Source organism: Trachurus trachurus (assembly GCF_905171665.1).
Source record: "Trachurus trachurus genome assembly, chromosome: 22".
NCBI lineage: Eukaryota > Metazoa > Chordata > Actinopteri > Carangiformes > Carangidae > Trachurus > Trachurus trachurus.
This window is the reverse complement of record NC_139907.1, coordinates 5,724,947-5,747,269: the sequence shown is the minus strand read 5'-3', so window position 1 is coordinate 5,747,269 and position 22,323 is coordinate 5,724,947. Positions and strand designations below refer to the sequence as shown.

Below are 22,323 nucleotides of genomic sequence, written 5' to 3'. Positions count from 1 at the left end.
ACAGTGTCACGCAAGCCCTGCTTTTACTTCCTCCTGTTTCTTTTAGGGGAACCATGTCCATTACCTTAGTCAGATACCATCGAGTCCTGTCTAAGTAAGTCAAGTGGCTCTGGCCTCAGAGGCCATCTACTCATAATCCTTCATCGACATGACAGCAGCGCAAGAAAGGAGTGAGAAAACCTCACAATAAGAGTGCTGCAGCTTTGATAGAGTTTGAAGAGCCAAGAAACCCTGAATCCTGAATAGTTGCGTTTCATGTAGTTGCAGGAAAGCTGGTGAAAAATGTAATACCTGAACATCTGCAGGATAAATAATGCAGAGGATTATCACATAATTGTGTCTGTGAAAGGTCACCGGCTTGATGGCGAATGACCTTAGATCAATGGCGGTGGAATGGGTCACACTTCAGTAGCAAGGCCTGAAGCCATGGAGGGCGAGGATCTACGATCACATGGAGGGAGGAGGGGAGGGGGAGGGCAGCGGACGGAGTTAAAAGCAGCTAATTAAACCTAAAGAGGAGACGCGCAGTGGCCGAGGGGATGAAGGGAAGCCAGCGGCCCCCTGGAACACACATCTAATATTTTCCCTCGCTCCTTCTTCGGTTTTCTTTCTCTCTCTCCTCTATCTCTCAGTTTCCTCTTCCCCTTACTCTGTCGTTTGATCTCGTCATGGCCCAAAGTCACTCGGGAGACAGGTTTTATATCTTATATTCACTGTTCCACATGAGGGAGCATGTTCAAAAAAAAAAGAAGAAAAAAAGTCCTCTCAAAATAAATGAGGCTTTCTGAAGGCAAACACACCCGATGACGGGGGCCATCACATCAGGCATCAGTAATTCGATTTGAAGAAAAATATCGAGGTGTGTGCATGTGTGAGGTGCGACTGCAGCCCATCTTTCTCTTAAGTCTGCTGCAAATCAGGAGGAGGAACCAGAACGAGTCCCAAATTGTGTGAACCATGAGAAACATCTAAGAGCTTTTCCCTTCCTTTTATCAATGCTACACGTGTTTCAATTCTCACAGTTGTGCATCACAAAACGATTATGTCAAACTCATGCGTCTACGCCTGGTTGCAATGTCTGTAAAATGGTCATTTCAACTAAAGGTGCAGAGACATCTGCAATGCTGCTGTAACTGAGGGTAAATGTCCTATGTTATACATGGAAGAAATTGTCATTAATGTTATTCGGTCCACACTGAAAATCGATCAGGAACGGTTACAGGGATCAATAGAGAATCCGACTGATATGCAGAATCGATTGTGCCACTGTTATCTGTGAAATCTTTCCCTTTTGTTGCTCGTCCCTTTTGTCCTCCCCTTGCTGCTAACAAGCATTACACAAAAGGCACCTGGCTGGTAGATTACAACTCCGCGGTGATCTGCGACAGATAACACCGGTGCAACAATAATTTTTCAATTTTCAAAAGAAAAAAAAAGGGGATGAAAATCACTTCAGTGGAGGGTGCTGGTGTTAATTGGCCGGAGATGCTGCGGCAGCAACAAAAAGAGGCCGTGTGCGCGAGTGTTATCAATATTTTCGAGAAACCCCTCGGAGCAGGGAACGGCGTGCGGTTGCAAGTGGCCGGTCTCTAAATGAACCAGCTGTCTCGCTCAACGAGCATATAAAGAAAAATCAATATCTCTGTTAACTGTCTATTGTTCCAAATGAGAGGCACCGAGAGGGCTGCAGTCAATGCATTGCCACTGTCATCTTCTTTAAAACACAAGCCTTTGACTATGATTGACTGGCACACCAACGTACGCCCACTACCTAATTGGAATTTGGTGAGAGGAAGACAGAGAAGCGGCTCTCTTTGTCACTGACAGGATGCCGCGATGCCTGGGGAAATTGAATTCACATCGAGAGGGATTTAATTAGACCACTTTGTACCTTTCATTGCTGCTGAATCCTATTTACATTCATTCTTGTGTTACTAATCTTCCTTACCTTAGTTATATTGGCTCAACTAATCTTCAGGTCTCAGTCTTTAAAAAAAAAAAAGAAGAGCAAACAACATGTTCAGAGCAGTAAGATCACAGTTTCATCTGCACTTAAAGAGTTTTATTTAATCCGTCATTACATGTATCGTATTGGAAGTAGCAGATGGGATGACCACAGGGTCGGCTGGAAAAAGCCAATGCAATGACGGTTTTACGTCTAATGTGTCCACTCCTGCGTCCACAAGAGAGACGCTGTAACGCAAATTTGCCATCCCACTGGCGAAATGCAAACATGCACCAGATGAAACAAGAAAGAATAGCAACTAATTCCTTATTACATTGTGTGCAGCATGTCAACCACAACACCCTAAAATCCCCTTTGAAATAAATCTAAAGGAAAAAAAAACTGTATTTAGATGTGCTGGAACAAAAAGACCTTGAAGGCAGGATTTATCAGCTTAGCTAAAGGGAGATGATCCACTGAGCGGAGATAGGAAGGGGGTCGCCCCATCTCATTCTCAGCTTAACTGGAGACCCACAAAAAAAAAAAAAAGAAGCTGCATATGATATTCACATGGAATCATCTCGGTGCCTGTAGGACATAAATGTGCTGATAGTTGAAAAAGACCAGTTTAACTTGATAAAACCAGCATTAAACCTCCCCTCCTCTTCCTCCCCCTCCTCCTCCATCTTTCTGCTAACACTCATGTCATGTTTCCATTTTGGCATCTTCCCCAAGTTCAAGCTCCAACATGCAGCGTTTGGCTCGAGGCAGGAAAGGCTGTTGATAGCGCCGGCCGTGCTGCCACTCAGCTGTCAAGGTTTGTGTCACCTGTCACTCACGCGATGACTCATCTAATAGCTTTGTAAACTAAATAATTCCTTGATGAGAGAAGAAGAAGACCATCAGCTTAGCTGCTTTAAAGCTGCACTAATCAATATTTAAATGAGCATTTGTAGTATGAAGGGTTCAGTCAAATTGACGACTCCACCAAGAGTTATCACCAGGGCTGCTCTTCCCCGCAGATTTAGCTGCTGATTGCTCCTGATAAAAAAGTTGAGAAAGTAGCTAAATATTCCCTTTAAAGGGATAGTTCACCCAAAATTGAAATTTCACTCATTATCTACTCACCCTCATGTCGACTAAGGGCTGGGAGATGTTTCAGAGTCCTCCGTGCCTTCTCTGAGTTACAGGGGGTCTCGGCGTAGCAGTGCATGTCAATATAACGGTTGCAAATGGATACCAACTGTCTTTGTAACAAAACATCCAAATACCTCCATGCTGCTCGTATGTAATGTCCGTCTTGTATTGAAGCCCCGAAATGTGAAATTGTCCCGAAAAAAATTAAATAAGTCTATATTTCAAGCTTGTTTGTAGCGGAAGCTTCTCGAAGCTCCTCTTCCCGGTTCGTCAAATTTGGACAAACTGGGAAGAGAACGGACCCTGGTTCGTCCAAATTTGACAAACCGGGAAAAGGAGCTTCCGCTACAAACAAGCTTGAAATATAGACTTATTTAATTTTTTTCGGGACAATTTCGCATTTCAGGGCTTCAATACAAGACGGACATTACATACGAGCAGCATGGAGGTATTTGGATGGTTTTTGGTGTGTCTTTTTGTTACGAAGACAGTTGGTATCCATTTGCAACCGTTATATGGACCAAAATTTCAATTTTGGGTGAACTATCCCTTTAAATCATGGTGGAAACCAAAGCAGAGCTACAAAAGCTGTATTAGATTTAAAAATGAATTCAAATGAATGTTACTACAGGTCTGCCAGATGTCTAATTAGCTTATAGCTTCTTACTCTTGTCTGACAATCATCCATTCAACCTGACATTGTGTCTATATGACTTTATTATGGCCCAACAATTCACTAAGGACTGTAGTAGAACCTCTACAGGTGTGTCAATGTCATCTACACTTGTGACCATTTTCCTGTTACTAGGTTTCATGGATATTTCAACGTAGCCGCTAACTGCGTAGGACGACAACAAATGCATCGTTAATCCTGCTGACAAAAAACACAAATTAGTCAACAGTGTCTTCAATCAGCAGAAGTAGCTGCTGATTAGTGAATGAGCAGCAAATCAGTGGCTGAAGGTGATGACTCAGAGACCTGGAACAGGCTAAAAGGCTTATTGTTACCAAAACCTCTCTGTGCTGGGTGATCATAACCCTGCTGCTCTCATGTTATCAGCAAAGTGGGCGAAGGAAAAGGTCAGAAAAGGAGAGATATTTTTTGCAAAAAAATTAAAAAAGGAAAGTCATTACCCATGAGCCTCAGTGACTGTGGAAACACTAGAAGGAGAAATGGGTCAGAACTGTGACTGTAGTGGAGGCTGGTTTGGTTCAAATTTGCTTAAAAACTGAACTGAGACACAAGCAGGTCTCAAATCTTAAAGGGATAGTTCAACATTTTGGCAAATTGGCCCATTGCCATAATCCCTATAGTCATAGCAGTACTGTAGGTTTGTTACCTTCATTTATTAGTTTTTTAGGTAAATTCATGCAAAACAGCGGATGTGCATTCCCGTCAGGGACAGTTTTTCAGCAAGGAGTCTCTGCATTTGCCTCGAAAACAACTCTGGTAACGTTCTGTTATTATCTCATAGTGTGGTGAATGTGCAGGTCACAACTTGTCCACCAGAGCGTTTTGGAGTTGTTGGATTGTGTATTTGATGAGTTTGATGAGGGAAACCAAGAAATCCCACGAGCCTCCGTAGCGTAGCTCTGAGCAGCTCGTGGCAATTAAAGGCAATTAACCTACTGCTATGACTATAGGGATTATGGCAATGGGCCAATTTGCCAAAATATTGAACTATGCCTTTAACCTTTGAGGCTCAAGCAGGTCCAAAGTTACTTTGTTATTTTCACTCTTTATCAACATCACCATCATCTTCTGACCCTCTAACCAAAACTTTATCACTTCTGAAGTAGCCGCCTCCATGCGAGCTGCCTTTGGCCTCTACAGGGACAGCTACAGGTAGCCAGGCTTGTGTGAATAGCCTTAGACATCGTGTTGCCATGATGATTCATTACTGATGATTCAACCACTCAAACTACCAGTCACCAACAAAGTCTGTTTATATTTGGAACCATGATCCGTCTGAAATAACGCCTCCAGAAATTAAATCTGTGTTTTTAAAAATTTCACCAAAATTTTGCTGTTTGGTATGATTTGGTTGTGTATACACAGGATCACAGCTAAATACAAACTGATATTAACATATGGCCCTCGTCTAATAGGATTTTATGCAAAAACGCTGCATACTGCAGCTAAGAAGTTAAATTAGACTGTGTGATAAATATTCTGGGAAAAGAGACAAGCCACAAACTGCCCCATCATCACTGCCAATAAACTGTTTCTGCCTCTTGTAAATTTATGCAATCTTGAACATCTTCCAATTTTCATTGTTCTTTTTCAGTCTGCCTGGTTTTCCATCTGCCTGGGTGATGACGTGGAACATGTAAGACAAAAAGATAATCAGTCGAGCGGCCCATGTCAAACCACAGAGTAAAAAAACGTGTATGAGCGCGGAGCCAAAAACTCTTTCATTAGCCCTCATAAATGTTATCTGGCACATATCTGAGACAGGCTGGGTGGATCGCCTGCTGCGATTTGGCCCGTTCTGCACATCCCCATCCTCCTCCACCTCCCGTTGGCTCAGTCAGTTGACAGCCTGGCACTGAACCTGATTCCCGAGTCCCGATTTCACACTCTTCCTCTATTTCTGTCTCAACAGACTGAGCGTAACGCCACCACTGAAACTGCAGCTCTGATTAGAAACCAATTAGCTCCCCAGATCCTGGGGCCCCTTTGCAGAAGAGGCTGCAGGATGTCATCTCGAATCAGCTCCTGCTCCGTCCGGACGGGGATCTCTGCTCCCCTTCTGCCTCCTGCTGGTCTGCTCTCATTCGCTGGGAAGTTTCTCAGGGAAAAGTAAGATGGGAGGTGGAGGAGCCACTTCTTTAATATGACCTGACCCAAATGAGAGCTCTGACAGGCAAATATGGATAAGCCTTGGCCCCAGTTTTTGTCTCTCATGTCTTTATATTTGAGTCAATGAGGTAAGCCATTTTTTTTAATCATTAAAATAAACAGAAAGTTGGAGAAAAGCTGCAGATCCTCTAAGACAAGACATCTCCGCTGCTACAATCACAATCTAACACTAGAACAGATTTTTCCAACATGTTTTACAAAGTGATTCTGAGTCAAAACTAAAATTGCTGTCAGGAAATTAAGCAGCAGCAGATTTAGATGTTTGGTAATTTAACAATCTAAGATAGAGACTCTGGTAACTGTTCTTTCTCCGGTACGTTCTCTTCTTCTGTCACACACTGAGAAACTCTCTCATCAAGCTCCACTTTGGTTTAAGGACCTTTGTTTTTCTGTCTAAGACTCTTTTTTTTTGTTGCCAATTTTTGACAAAGACATTTCCACTCAGTTTTTCCTCCATGGCTCAGAACAAGTAACATGAGTCAGCAGATAGAAACTGGTCTTACTGGGCAGTAGCTCAAGCATTCATAAACATATAAGCTATGCAACATTTACCCTTTTAACCACCTCCTACTATGACCTCAGTGATAAACATGTTGCTATCCAGTCCAGTGAAGTAGTCCAGTTGATTGACGTCAATGCATTATTTCCTGTTGACTGTGTAATTATGTAGATTTCTTGACTGCCGCCCACAAAGAGCTATAGTACAGTTACTATGCAGTATACAATAGGGACACATAGCTACAGAAACACTTTTGTGCTGAAGGTAAAAGGGAAAATCTACTTCACTGTACACCTGAGAGTTTGTCTCTTAGCAACAGGACAGACTAGTCTTTTGAGGATTATGGGCATTTCTGTATAAGCATATGAAGTTTTATTAAATAATCTGCTGATTTACTCCAAGACTCTGTGACAAAACCTGTTTTACATCTGTGACTCACAACCTAATCCTTCATGTCTCCAATGTATAAACAATGACTATATGAGAAGCACAAACTGGGGCACACACACGCGCACACACACACACACACACACACACACACACACACACACATACATACAGGCCCGTTGGTAGGAGGATTACCGACGTGCAACAGCGGGAAAGAGAGAGAGAGTGTGTGTGTGTGTGTGATTAATGCACGAGATCATGGGAATGGAAACCGGGGCCTCGTGATTATCCAAGAGATATTTTTATGTCGCCTCCGTCTAGGCCAGACGAGAACATGATTGTCACTTCCAGCACTTCTCTCAATAAAACGGTGGAGTAATAAGAGGCTGTATTGTATGGGCCTGTATAATGGTCTGCACCGCTCGCATCCAGACGCTGAAAGTTCCCCGTCCTCAGACACACTGACAGATACACTTACAGGCTTTAAGTACTGCGAACACTTGAAGGGCCTTGAAGCCTTGCTAGCTTGTTTCATTAACACTTGTCATTCTCTGCATCAGGCCAACTCCACGCTACCTTTTACCCCCGCTCACAAAACTTTTTTTTTTTTTTCCCTCTCTCTCCTTCTGATTAATTGCAGCCTTTTAGACGTCCTCACAATCAGCTTTGGACCATTTTGCAGCCTTTTCATTACAAAGTTAAACGTCTGGCTATGGAATACGGTGGCAGTAAATGCCATATCCTTTCAGCGCGGCAAGGGCAGGGTAATTGTCTCTGTGGCACAATCGTCCCTCAACAAAAGCCAGTGGAAATGACAGGGTTTTAACATAATAAGGAGCACTGTCAGTTTGGTTTCACCCCGCAAAATCCTCCCAGCTAGCATCAGCGCCGCAGTTTGATTCCCTCTGTTCCAGCGAATATTTATCTCCATCTTAGAGGCCTCCATTTTGCTCTTTTCTTCACTTGCTGATAGCCTGTAATTGCTTCCATCTGCTCTTTATACATACAGTATTACTTGTCCTGGTAAAGATAACAGCGCAGTGAGGAAACCAGTGAGACAGCAAAGCACTGGCTCTAAATGTCAACTAGTCACCAGTGGATCGACCCTGCAGCTCCGCAGCTCTGCAGGCTCCTTTATGGTTTCAACTTCTTTTGTGGAGTCATAATGACAGATAGAGGCGTTGTTGCTGTTTTTGGTGCCAAGGCATTATCTCAGCGACAGTGACAGTTGACAAATTGAATCAATAAATCAATCGCTTAAGATGGATTGGGTGTCAAAAATGATATCCGCCGGCGAGGAAATCATAGGTGCAGATTGGGGGCGAGCCATCTCCACCATCTCCACCTAAGGGACGCATGCGGAGCAACAGGTGCGGCGTATAAACAACAATCAGGAAAAGGTGCGAAGGAAATGCGACGGACGGGGCGGCGGCGGTGGTGGCTGGGTAAACGTGCGGCTCCAAACTGAGCCGGCGCACCGGGGATCTAAAAGAGCGGCTCAGCTCTGGGTGAGGCGGCTCTGCAGAGGATACGTATCTCCTTCTCTGTTAGATGCCCAATGACAGCTCCAGCCTCATGGAAAAATAAATCCCCTCTCTCACTGTCACACGCGGCTTATTCGCATTCACATTCACATCCTCCGCTTCCTGCTATGTTTGCTCCTGTAATTCTCAGACAGTATTCTCCTGCTTCTCTGGAAACTTGGGAGGTGCAGTAGGGAAGTTTGTAAGAGAAATCACAAGTCACTGTGCTAGCATGCAGCAGCTATGGGGCACCCGGTGAGAGAGAGGGAGAGAGAAGGGTGAGCATGAATTAAACATGTGTGAGGGGGGGTGGCAATGAGGGGGTGGGCTTCAGATTTGTCAGAATAAATGCATAAAGCTTATAGTTGCAAAAAAACCCATAATATTATCTGTCACAATTCAAGGTTACCAAACATGCGAGGAGCAAATTATTCATTCCAATACAAAGCAGAGTGATGAGGCTGAATAACTGCAGAGAAGCAGTTTGGGTTTGGAGCCACTGGAGGCCTGTGAGAGTGTGTGTCTGTGTGTGTGAGGTCGCTAATTAGGAAGCTATTTGTGTGGAGTGAAATGTTCGTCTTATGATCTGCTCAATGTCTTTCACCGTCCCTCCCTCTGCACTCTAATATCTGTCCTGTGAGACGCTCAGACATATGATTACATCTCCTACACAAAAACCCCGTACGTTCACAGCACTTTAAAAGACACAATGATTTATTCTCTTATATTAACGTTGATTCAGACGACGACGTGGGTTTTCAGTGACAGATGTAAAACCCACAAGCATACGCATACACACACTTTTTTTTTTTTCACACAACTCTGCTGCTGTTTGGAACTTTACAGCCTCCTTCAGCTCTTTGTTTTTTGTTTTACGACACATGTGCGGTGCGGTCTCTGATGAGCCCTGTTGTTCTGCAGCAGGAGGCTGTTTGAGACGTGCAAGTGCTGTTAAAGGGATAGTTCACCCAAAATTCAAATTTCACTCATTATCTACTCACCCTCATGTCGACTAAGGGCTGGGAGAAGTTTCAGAGTCCTCCGTCCCTTCTCTGAGTTACGGGGTCTGCGCAGCAGTATTTGTCCATATAATGGTTGTGAATGGTGCTCACTTTTCTTCGTCCAAAAAGACACACCAAAAAACATCCAAATACCTCCATACTGCTCGTCTGTAATGTCCCTCTTGTATTGAAGCCCCGACATGAGAAATTGTTCTGAAAAAAGTTAAATAAGTCTATATTTTAAGCTTGTTTGTAGCGGAAGCTCCCAGTGTCTCAGTTCACTGCTCTGCCTGTGTCAGTGCACTGACCGGCAAAACAATTTCTCATGTTGGGGCTTCAATACAAGAGGGACATTACAGACGAGCACTATGGAGGTATTTGGATGTTTTTTGGTGTGTCTTTTTGGACGAAGAAAAGTGAGCCCCATTCACAACCATCATATGGACAAATACTGCTGCGCGGACCCCCCCGTAACTCAGAGAAGGCACGGAGGACTCTGAAAATTCTCCCAGCCCTTAGTCGACATGAGAGTGAGTAGATAATGAGTGAAATTTGAATTTCGGGTGAACTATCCCTTTAAACCCACCGTATCTGCTGCTACCTGCCCCGAACCAGGCAGAAGACACAAATATGTGAAGATGACATGAAGAAGACGAAGCAATCACTAGCTGTTGTAGCAGGAGAACACAGAGATAGAGGGAAAAACAATACTAGATTACATTCCTCACGGCTCTAAGAGAAAGCCTCTATGTCTGCTGGGTATTTAACCATAATTATTTTTCCTGGTAACTATGAATCAGGGTTTCTATCGGTTTGTTTGGTGTTTTTTTTTTTTTTTTTTTTTGTGCCTCCTTGTGGCCAAAAACCAATGAATAATGCAGCTTTAAAATTTGGTTGGAAACTTCTCCTCCAACACATTATTCATTCATTCATTCATCACCTTGTGGTTGTACTGTATGTCACTGACAACTATTCCAGTTGCAGTAACATTAGCATATTGTGTTAAGGTTAAAGGACTTGACCTTCCATCACCAAAATCTCATCAGTTCCTCCTTAAATCTAGAAAATTCAAATAAACCACCCCAAATATCAGGTTCATAGACAATGACTGCAGGAGGTGTGACCTTACAGCTGACATTAATGTAGCCTGTACATATAGTCTGGTGGAGCTTTGACAGTAACTATGATGCATTTATGTTCATCGGTGTCACAGTGGGACTTGTATCTCTGCTCTGAGACGCTCTGCTGTGTCGGTGCAGCGCTGTTTATCACAGTTAACATTATTGTTTTGTTAAGGTGTGAATGCAGCAGAGTTGGGCCTGTGAGTTGTGTTCACTGTCATCGGAGAGGAATTAATCTCCTACATCTCCTATCTGCCTTGTTAATGCAAATGTCACCAGCTGCCATGTATGAGCGACACAGAGTGAGGCTACAGAATAGACCCTGGTGTCTCGCCTGTGATGTCACGGTGTGGGAGGAGCCACACGATTCAACTTAACTGAACTTTTAGATCCAAACAGACAGAAATCAGCTCCGTTTGAGAAAAAAAAACAGTTCGTTTTCTGCATAATGTGAATTTTTGTAGTGTAACAACATCAAATACCAACAAAACTACACGGTACAACAAAGAGAAATTAGTCCGAGGTTACTCTTTAAAGAAAATAAATCATGAAAGAACTGCACTGTTGAGCCAATTTTGATGTTTGGTTGTGTATTCATCTTATTCCTCTCTCTGAGTAAATATTTTACGGATATCAGAAACCGAAACCATCACCTGAGGTTGCACCCATCAAACTATTTCTCTCTTGAAACTTAAAATCTGTATATTTAACAAGGTTTTTATGAAGGTTAACATGAGGCCAGGTTGGTAAAAGAAAAAATGTCAGTGGTGGATCCCAAGTCTCCAAGAATTTAGAGTAAAGCTTTTATTCTTAGAGTCCAGACTCTCCATCTGGTGCTGTCGTGCAATAAAAATAAAGACAGACATCCATCTGAGAGGAGGCAGACAGATTCGTGTCTCTGCAGCGACAGGAGCCTCCATTCACCAGAAAACCACTCAAATACAACTACATGTTACACTGTGAGAAATCCCTCTCACATGAGAAACCCTTAATTGCAATTAGTCCTCACAGTTCCAGGTAAAAGCTCACATCTGAACGCAGCAAAGGAAATCAGACGACAAAGAGAAAAGAGGTAGAAAAAAACCCACCTCTGAATATTAAACTTCTATCGACGTCTTTGCTTTGCTTTTCCTCCAGAGATGAGACCCCTATTACTGCAGTGAATATCAATGCAATGTATGGGAGGACCGCTTTAAATAATCTATTCAATTGGACCAGAAAGTTAATCAGTGAATAATTACCTAATGAGGAGAATGGTAATCAGCAGTCAGCATACTCTCAGTAGTCTAATTACTTTTGGTAACTTCGCTCTGAAATCCTCAAGACATGAAATCAAAACGATTGTTTTGTTCCAATCAGTGATTTGAGAAGCTTTAGTGACATTATCAACAAACTCCACTGTGATTAGCTCCAGTAGAAAATGACTGCTGCTGTAGATACAGTTGAATAATGGGAACAAACTCAGTCATTTAGTCATTTTACTGTAATGTTGCAATAATCAAGAGGCTTGTTTCACGCTTTGACCTTTACTTTCACAAGCTCTCACGTTTTTCTGTCCATCGCCATCATCATGACGCTCCGACTGTTACGTATCGGTTGCATAAGTTGATAGTGTATTTTTCCCACGCCAAATGCTGTTGATGTCAGTGACTATTTTCAAACAGATTACACACAATCAGCTGTGTGCCAAAACAGGCTGATGCAAAACTCAGCAGTGGATGCCCTTTTCAGTCCATTAGGTCTTTATGGGACGTCATCCCGGCTCCCCAGTCTGACGGCTCAGATCTGGAGCTGCACCAGTTTGCCTCTATGTAAGGTCCCTGCAGTTTAATGCGTCCTTCAGTCGTTCACACCTTCCCACTCCCCACTGCTGCTGCTCCTGTGAGGAGCCAATCATCATGAACTCAAGCTGGGAGATAGGTGCACACCACCCTCAAGCAGCAAACAGTTTACGTAACCACTGAGTGTACAACACTTTTCTCCATATGCAAAACCAGTAGCAAGCAGTGTGTGACCAGTTCAAGCTAAAAGTAGCTGTCAATTAGAACAACATGTCCTATGAAGGATCGCGTTAATCCTGGACTTCACTGCCCTCTTGTGGTTGCAGGTGTCTCTGGAAGCTAGCTTAACTCACAGCTGTTGCATCTAGCATTTTAGACCTTTTCGTAAGCATGGGTGAGGCATGTCCCCTTGACAAAGGCTGACCCCCAATTTCCACTTATCTGTCTTCGCTCCGTTTTGAACCCGTTGCAATCGCTGGAGCAATTCGCTCCCATTCAAGGAAATCAGAGCATTTCCACTCCGATGCGTCTCCATTTCATCAAAGCTCCGGCAGTCAGGCAGAAATACGCAGCAGGTCTATTTTTGCCAGATCATGGAGCCATCACACATTAATCAAAGTTTTTTTATTTCTTATTTGGGGGCTTTTTTGCCTTTAATCGACAGGATAGTTGAGAGAAACAGGAAATGGGAGGCAGAGAGAGGGGGAATGACACGCAGGACAGGGCCGCTCGGCTATAGCCTCAACACATGGGGCGGGTGCTCTACCAACTGAGCTAAACACCACCCCAGCATTAATCCAAGTTGATTAGTCAAAGTCAAACACACAGAGCATCCGGTAAATTTCAAAATAAAACACAAAGAACAAACTTTCCAATCATAAAGCATCACTTTATCAAACTTAGTTTCACTCGCTGGCACAATCAACAAGTGATCAATCAGTCAGAGGGACCTATAAAGCTCCAGGACGTCATGGATGAAAAAATATTAATCATGGAGGTGGAAAACTGCAATATTTTATGATAAAACACACCCGTTCTACAAGAACACAAACAGAAAGTTAAAGAAAATACTACTGAAGACGGAGTCAGTGGAAATGGAGGGTGAGGCTTGTCAAGCAGAAGGCAGTAGCTGTTTTTTGGGGCATTTGTGCACTGAGGATGATCCTTGGATCTTTGACGGGCGATTAGCATTAGCTATAGTGTGATTGTCAAACTGCTATTAACTCGTTCTGAGATAAGTCATTGTAGCAGTCGGGTATTTGGTTGCGTTTAGCGTGACCGAAGCTGTCCACAGACAATTTAAGCCATGGACATGGTGGACACCATAAAAATAAACACATCATGATTCAAAGCACTGGTGAGGACTGGGTGTTATTATTCCACAGACTAATTAAACAATTAGTTTCAGTCAGCAGCCGGAGGCAAATTAAGTCTAGGACAGTCATGATATTGCATGGTTGATTATACACATGTGGAGATGCTTGTGGAAACTGTACATGTGCATTAGAAAATTACTTTAACAGTCTTTTTTTGCTAAGGATTATGAGATAAATGAGGTAATTACACTGTGATTTATCACCTAAAATGGACAGATATTTCCTTATTAACCATTTTTGTTAATGTGTGTGGTGATGAGGAGGACACATGCAGTTTACCATGTAACTTAAGCCTTTTTTTTTAGTTTTAGTCACATTATTATATTTTCCTTTCTGTTGATCATGGTGAAGGCTTCTCTGTGCAACACTTGCAGTCAGTTGGAGAAGTTGGAGACAGAGTACTGAGGGAGGAAAATAAAGGATTCTGCATTGTCAGTGGAGTATGTCACTGTCAGTTATTGGTAAATATTTTATAAGATTACTGTGGAAGTGATTTTTTTTCTTCCTTCTATACTGCACATTTAATATGTTTACTGACAGCTGAGATTCGAAGACTTCTTCAGCCGGGAAGGAGTGGAGGAAGGTGAAGATGTCCAAGGCAGAGACTTCCAGAGACCGCATAAAATCCCGAGACGGTGAACGGAGGAGTGCCCGAATCTCCAACAGACTTTGCTCTTACTACTGTCAGGGAAAAGTATGTTTTAGTTTGGTGTAGGAAGGTGTGTGAAATAGTATAAACCCTCTGCCACGCTGCAAACGGTGAGGTCGGGTTTGTATTCAGTTTACTGCCTACCATTTTACAGTAGAATAATATGCATATAAACCTGGGTCAACTAATTACAGTAATGATTGCAAAATGTTCAGAGTGGTGCGGGCAGATAATCACCGAAGCATCACAAGACTGAGCAGTAAATATGCTCATTTAAATCTGAAATAAACGGAGGCTTGTTTTGTTTTTTTCCCCCCCCTCCCGCTTGCACAAGATTACCCCCGCAAGTTAACGAAATACAAAAACACAGCACGCTAATCTCGCATACGTCCACATTACACACCACGCTCCATCGGGAGGAGACGTTCATTAGATTGGACAGATATTATTGTGGCTGAGGACACCACAGGCATGTCTGATGTCTTGTTTGGGGGCCTGCGCATGTTGCAGAGGAGCATGGGAGCAGGGGGGGGGGGGGGGGGGGGCTTCAGAGAGAGCTGCAGCATGCAGACACAAGCACAGCACACACATCAGCCAGTGTATCCTCTCAGAAATAAAAAGGTCCTCATAAGGAGAGTGGGCTGTCAAGTGTTGGTCCTCACAAGTGTAGCTAAGCTAATCCACGCATAGGAGCTGATGCTGCCTTTAAGTGCTCCCATATCAGTTGTAAATATGATTTTTCACACATTGGAGCGCTCTTAGTTGGGTGTGATAACAAAATATGAGCCATTAATCCAAGTGGGTTCTTTTTTTTCACCCTTTTTTAATGATATTTGTTCTACTTAAGATTCAAATGGCACCAAACTACTTTGCATGAGAAATGGGAAAAAAAGCATCACCAGAAAGTGAAATAACACAATAATAAATCACATAGTTTGACATGAGCTGAGCTGACTGGACACACACACACACACACACACACAGATTTCTCAGGTGCTCTCCACTCACAACATTTCTGACAGCATGTTAGGACTCCTGTGCTCCTCCCTCTAATATTGCCCCCAGTGGATTGAAACCGACCACCGTCCTCTTACCCTCTGTGACCTTCAGGCTAAAGCTGCTCCAGCTCCTTTGATCCCCCCCTATACCCCCCTACCCCCTACCTTCCCTCTGCCTCCCTGTGTGGCTGATGGACGGGATCATGAGGCCCAGGGTGAGAGACTCTCTGCCGATTTGACACATCTCTTTGACAAGGTGAGAATGTCTGAGGAGAATAGACCAGGACTGACGGCCCACCCTCCCTCACATCCTGCCCCCACTTACCCACCTGGATCATGTCTTGAGTGACGGCACAGTGCTGTGATACCTTTCTTTTCTTTTTTTTTTAACGTACGATATGAGGAGTAAGAGAAGACAGGGGGGCATATTAACACCACTGTCTGTAGAGGAGATGTGGCAGACAGGAGGGTTGTAAGTGTGTGTGTTCGGGGCGGTGGAACGTCTTGTCTCACAGCTCCAGAGTTCCCAGCACACTCCCAGCATGGCGAGGCTGTTGTGAGTGTGCATCGTGTGAGTGTCTGAAATCACAGCTGCAGCAAAGGGAAATGGAGTCTGAGATGCAGAGCTGTCATCATCGAGGCTATAAATCTACACAAATCCCTCCGTCCGTACGTTCGTCCTGTCCTGTTTCTGCAGGAACGGTTTTCTCTCTCAACATGGAGGGGGAATTTAGCAGAACAGAATCAGCACAAGTCAGAGTTTATAGCACAGATGAATGTGAAATGAGAGCAGCAGAAAACAGCAGTGCTATTACGAAAAATGACTTGTACCAGCTGGCACAATGAGAAGTGCACAGGTAACAAGATGAATAGATTTGGAGAGGAAAAGCTGTGTGTGTGTGTGTGTGTGTGTGTGTGTGTGTGTGTGTGTGTGTGTGTGTGTGTGTGTGTGTGTGTGTGTGAGTGAGAGAGAGAGAGAGAGAGAGAGAGAGAGAGAGAGAGAGAGAGAGAGAGAGAGAGAGAGAGAGAGAGAGAGAAAGACAGAGAGAGAGAGAGAGAGAGAGAGAGAGAGTAAATGTTCTATGGTTATGGACATTTTGGGGTTTGTGCGTGTGTGTGGTCACTGCTCATGAATTCAATGTTTGCTGCAACTCTGCACATCAGAATCACACAAAACACTTTGATTGGTCAGTGCGCGCGTTCACTAATGTGCGCACTCACACGCCGCTCAATCTGCCGCCTCCACACACACACGCACACGCACACAAATTCACCTGCAAAGGCAGGTGCACAAGCGCGCGCATTGCACGCACGCAAATGCAGGCGCAAACTCAACCACACCGCCTGGCACACGCTTTGACACACACACATACACACACACACACGCACACACACACTTGTCTGCACTGGCATTTTCGCAGTCAAACTGGGGACCAGCAGCGGCGGCGGCGGCGCAGCAGCAGCTTTGGTGGCATCCCATAATCAATAAAGCCTACATGTATGCACGGGGCTGCCGCCTCCCGGGTAACACACCAAACGCTGTACGTGGCTGAGAAAAGACACGACAGACGTCTGGTGAGTGGAGACGGCGCGGCCGGTGCGCCACAGCCGCGTCCTGTCAGTCACATCACACATCAGCTCATATGTTGCGGTCCCTCTGTCTGTCTGTGTGGTCTCATGAACAGAGAAGATGTGTCCTCCTGCTCTGTCCGGGACCCTGCACTCACTCCCCTTCACATGAACACAAGTGTCTGATCTTGCAGGGAAAGAAAACACCTCGTAATGCAACTTTAGCAGAGAAAAATCAGGCGGATGAATGAAGACTCATGAGAGAAACAGTTTTACATGATGAGCGTGTAAGGCTCAGGCTGAAAACGGGTCACACACACGAGCTGCAGCGACCATCCGCAGAACAACGCGTTCATTCTGCACAAGTTCAACTATACACTGAATTACACTGCAAGTGTTGTTCAACTTACCGATGAGAGCCAGCTGCAAGAAGTACAGTCCGAGGAAGTCCATTATGGAGTGCGACATTGATTCAAATGGATGCAATCCCGGGCGACTGATGATGCGCGAGAATAAAAAGCCCTCTGTTTGTTGAGATTGGCACCGAAATTAAGACGGAAAGAATCGCAGCTATTTCTCAAGTGATGACTGGCCACTTACGCTGACGCCGGAATCCACAGCAATGCATGAAAAAGCAGGAGCGGAGCAGAACATCATTTTTTTAACAGTCAAACTTTTGTCGTGGAGGGAAAAAAGAAAATGGGTTAGAGAGCTGCGCCAAATCACGCCAGTGTTTCCAATTCAATGCAACACCGAGAGAGGAAAGGGGAAGGAAGAAAAAAAAACAGTTCGTTCCTTTAGATGGAATAAATGTTGCGCGTATTGAACATCCCTGTCCGTTTCATCCGTCCGTCCTGAGCGGCTGCTGCTTCCTCTCCTCTTCGCCTCCACCTGCGCGCCGTCTGGAAACTGCGGATGAATCACAGGGGCGCGTTGCTTTGCGCACTCCGACCTGCGAGTCACACAGTCCCTGTGATCCCTCTGCTCCCAGGCGGGTCCGGCCGGAGATGCTCAGCTCAGCTCAGCCCAGCTCGTTTAAAAAAAAAAAAAAATCCAATCTTGGCAAAAGTTGAAATAGGACAAGTTGAATCGATAGCCTATTTCATACTGCCATAAAATGGAAACAATAAACCCGCGTAAAATGGTGCATAGTCTGTATGGGTGGGTAGAGCGTATCCACTACTCTCTGAAAGTAGGTTATCCCCCTCCTCCAAAAAGAAAAAAAAAGAGAGAGAAAGTACCACAGTCAAGTTGCGTGAGTCTCATTGATTTGGAGGCAGTTGAGAAAATCTTTTAGGGGCCCTACAGCAGCCGGAGCCCAGGAGCCAGGAGCAGCAGACGGTAGAAACAGAGCCAGGCTGGCTCAGTGTCTGTGCCTCTTAATGGTGAAAATGAAGAGACCATCTTGCAGCCAGCATGGGCTGTTGGAGGCTACCTGCTGCCTAATGTGCTCATGCTGGTCTCCTTTCACAACAGAACAAAGAATAATCTATTTTGATCTGGGTTTTGGGGACAGTGGGCCTGATTGACGCCCTACTGTCATTATTTTGAGAAGCAGCCTACTTTTTATCTACAAGAAATTTGTTTGCCGTGCACCCAGAATAATTGGATTAAGCCTGTGGAGGCAGCACGCCATAAATCATGGAGGATATTTAAATTCTTCATACTGACAGATGTTATGTGTTTTATTTTTTTTTGTCCTGAATTATCCTCCAGCCGTTAAACTAGCACTCTGGATAAGAAATTAATTTTTGAGCGGTTTGTCTGTTGGGAGTTGTTTTGCCTCCTCGAGCTTATTTTTGGATTTTTACAACATCTCAGCGACACTTTCATCTGAAACACTGTAGTGCAGCTACTGTAGCAATGTAAGAAAAAAGGGCTGACACTCATAGAAACGTGGGAAGGATCGCACTCAGTTTCTAAAAGAATAAACTGCACAACCTTAGACACCGACAAACTTCTTCTGTTGGCTGTTATATTCTTTTTCCGAGGCGAGTGGGCAGTGGGCTCCTGGTAGGATTGGCTCACACTGAGACGGAGGGAGAGATTCTGCAGGAGGAGAGATAATTCAAGGAGCATTTGTTCTCCAAGGCCAGAAGCATTTACAGTGTGTAACAACACCGACTGCATGTCTGTGGAGGATCACTACCATCTGAAATAATGACAATATTTTAAAACTAAATCGCAGGATATTTGATCTGATGTGTAATTCCACATGAACAGGTTAGACACAGACACATAATACTACATCAATACAGGCTCCACTGGTGAGTTCACCTTCACCTAAACTACACACCACCACTGTTCTCCCTCCTAGCTTATACAGTAATGCAACATGGCTCCACAACCAGACTTGGGCGAAATCCAGAATATTATACTGACACAGTCCGCAAATATTGTGATATTCAATGTGATCATCAGGGCAGATTCAGCCTTTAAAGGGACAATGAGGAGTTTGCTTTTGGTTATAAAAAAGTCTCATATTAATGTGGATGAATCTACGTTACACACTTGTTAATGGGTCCATTTTCAATAAATATATTGTTTTGTCTTTATCGTTATTTTGTTATTATTAGTGTTGGAAATGCTCGCCCAGCATTTCCTACTTTCAGTTTCACGGACGCTGCCCGGCAGGTCATGGGAATAACGCTGCCGGATTGCCGTTTATGACTACTATACGGTATCCGATCGTCTTCCAACGTCCAACTTTCATTCTTGATTTGAAAACACTCTTTTCGCTTTCGTCAGTCTTGCGCCGGTCCAAGAATTTCACCGTGCGCGCGGAGGCTCATGGGAAATGTAGTGTGAAAACACTTAGCTTTCCAAAACTCCTCATTGTCTCTTTAAATACAAATTTGCGGGGTCAGCAAACCCAGAACCAGCAACACTGCACCACCACTCTGCCCCAAGTTGTGTTTCTATGTATTTAGACAAAATATTAGTGAATATCGATCCCCACTTATGAGTAAATGTAGGCCTGCTTTGTTATCAACAAAATGTCCGATGTGCGATGACGACATAACTTGCGATAAGTAAGCAAATATTCAGGTGTGCATGTTAACCATACAGTTTCTGTGTCTTTCTGAAAACAATTAAACACGCTAGAGTACATACATCAGGCCTGTAGTGGCGCTGTAACACTGCCTCACAAATACACCAAAAGTAGACTATAAACGCAAAGTCGTGCCAGAACAAAAATGACGTAGCGTCTGACGGTGGTTCAGGTTACGAGGTGCCTTACTCATCACATTTCAGGCAACTTTTTATGATGTGTTTATCATGCATGTTGATATCGCGATGATGTTAAAAATAAGGTTAATCGGTCAGCTCTAGTTTGCAAAAAGGGCTCAAGACCCTCAGTGGCCACAGAAACAGCTGGAACAAGCTGCAGCAGTGGTTGGGAGGTGAAGAACGAGCCGTGCCACCGCTAACAGAAGGTGCAGAGGCCAAACTTGAAAAATGACGCCTCGCACAACTCGCTACTAGTACAACCCTGTATCGAAACAGAGACACTGCCTCTTACTTGGCTCGGGCGTTTTCTGAGCAGAGTGTTATTTCAGTGACTGATCAGACAGGGAGAGGGGACGTCGCAAAGAAATCAACCCCTGGGGACGGCGTCTGAGAGGGAAACCATTGCTCACAAACCTGCGAGATTAAACTTTGACAAAGAACCTGGGCTCCTTCTTTGGTCAGATGAAACCGAAATGGATTCGTCTTCGATCAGATGTGATGTGGCCGAGCGTGTTTGGTGCGGACCTGCTCACCACAGGGAAGTGCACGGTGCCAACAGTGACACATGGAGGTGGGAACGTGCTGATACGGCGCCGCATGACTGTGAAAGGGAGATGACATTTTTAGATGACAGTATGAATAGCAGTTAGTCTAAGATAAGATAGACTCCCCACAGTGGGAGATTTACATACCTAAATACTGCGAGGAAAAGAGGACTCAAGTTCAAAAATGAATCTTTCAACACGACAACGATCCCACACACCGAAATAAAACGAAAAAGAAAGCCGGGACCTGACCGAGTGTGTTCCCTGACCTGAATCCAGCACACAACACCTTTTGGAGTATTTTCAAGTGGAAGGCAGAGCAACAAAAGCCCTCCAGCAAAGGGCAGCTGAAAAGAATCACATGTGAAGAGCAGCACAACATCTCTTCACTGATTTCTACAAGATCTCTTCCCTAGGGGATCAAATCTGTCATCAGCAATAAAGACCAACATATAAAATATTATCAAATGTATAGAATGATGAGTGTAACAACAGTCTTCTTAGGCTTTAGCTGAGAACAATTAAAATTAATATGATTTGTTTGTATCAATTACTCAACATTCAGTGATAATGACCAGAGGTCAGTGCTGATGTGTGATGGACTTGTGCTGTAATCGCTCTGAGGCCACTGCAGCTTCTCTCTGTGGCTTTTTTACTTTGCCTTTTTGAGTGTTTTTTTTTTTTTTTTTTTTTTTTTAAATGTCATTACATTTTCAGAGATTTGTCTTTAGCCCGAAGCGTTTTAATTTCTTATGGATCACAACATGTCTGCACTGTCAGGGCTTTTTAGCATTACATGTGAGAGGGAGGGTGAAACTGTAGGGATTCATATAACACATACTGTATTCATACTATCATCAGGCTGCATTTGTCTTTGGTTTGGTGCTTTTTATTGATTATTAATATCACTTGAGTATAGCCTTTCTTATACACATCTTTATGGTGTAATAGTGAAACATAAAGCAGCTTATTTGTAGTGGTTGGAGACCTAAACAGTGTAATCTGCTCTGAAAAGTGTCTGTAACTGTAGTTTAATAATGTCAAATGCAATTAATTCACAGAATAATAAAAACATTTCACCAACTGGTCACTTGATGACATTTTCTTTGGAAACCAAAGCAACAGTTGTTTGATCACAAGAAAATCGTCCCAAGAAGAACGTCGGCAGCACCAGCGAGTCCACCAACACAAAATCTGTTTGTGATTTAATAACAAAGCCCTGGAGTAATCGTGACTCTCGTTATCTGCTGTTTATCGGATCATTGGCCAAGGAGACGCTCAGGTATAGCAACAAACCAAATGTGGAAAAACTAGAGGAATTATTATTATTATTTCACCTGTTTTGGCATCAGGGTGATTTAGAGAATATAAAACACAGTCTGACCACAAGCTCTGCAAAAAGACTGAATCTCTGTCTTGCCAGAGGAAGTCAGGGGAAGTCAGGGGACATAATTACGGCGCGGGTCCACGCAGGGAGGAGGTCCAAGGCTTGATACAAGAAATCATTGGCTGTTCCTTCTTTCCAGCTGATAGTCGGTTCATGTTTCTTTTAATCATAACCTAGACCATTCTTCAACGTTAAACACAGGTTATTATTGTAACCATGGCAACAAAGGTCCCATAACAAAGCAAGTAATTAGCAATAAGGTTAGTAGCCTAATTCCCTAACCTAGAGCTGAATTTAAAAACTCTCACAGG

At 43.8% G+C, this 22,323-nt stretch overlaps 1 protein-coding gene across 1 annotated transcript in view; it reads right to left on the bottom strand.

Annotated features, from left to right (window-relative positions):
• Positions 1–17,317, bottom strand: part of gfra4a (GDNF family receptor alpha 4a) — a gene marked incomplete at both ends in the record, with an annotated part of 146,135 nt that extends 128,818 nt beyond the window's left edge. The window contains one exon of the mRNA XM_083998994.1: positions 17,260–17,317. Coding sequence (XP_083855120.1) covers positions 17,260–17,317 — 58 coding nt within the window. The remainder of the gene's footprint in view (positions 1–17,259) is intronic.
• Between the last annotated feature and the right edge of the window lie 5,006 nt (positions 17,318–22,323).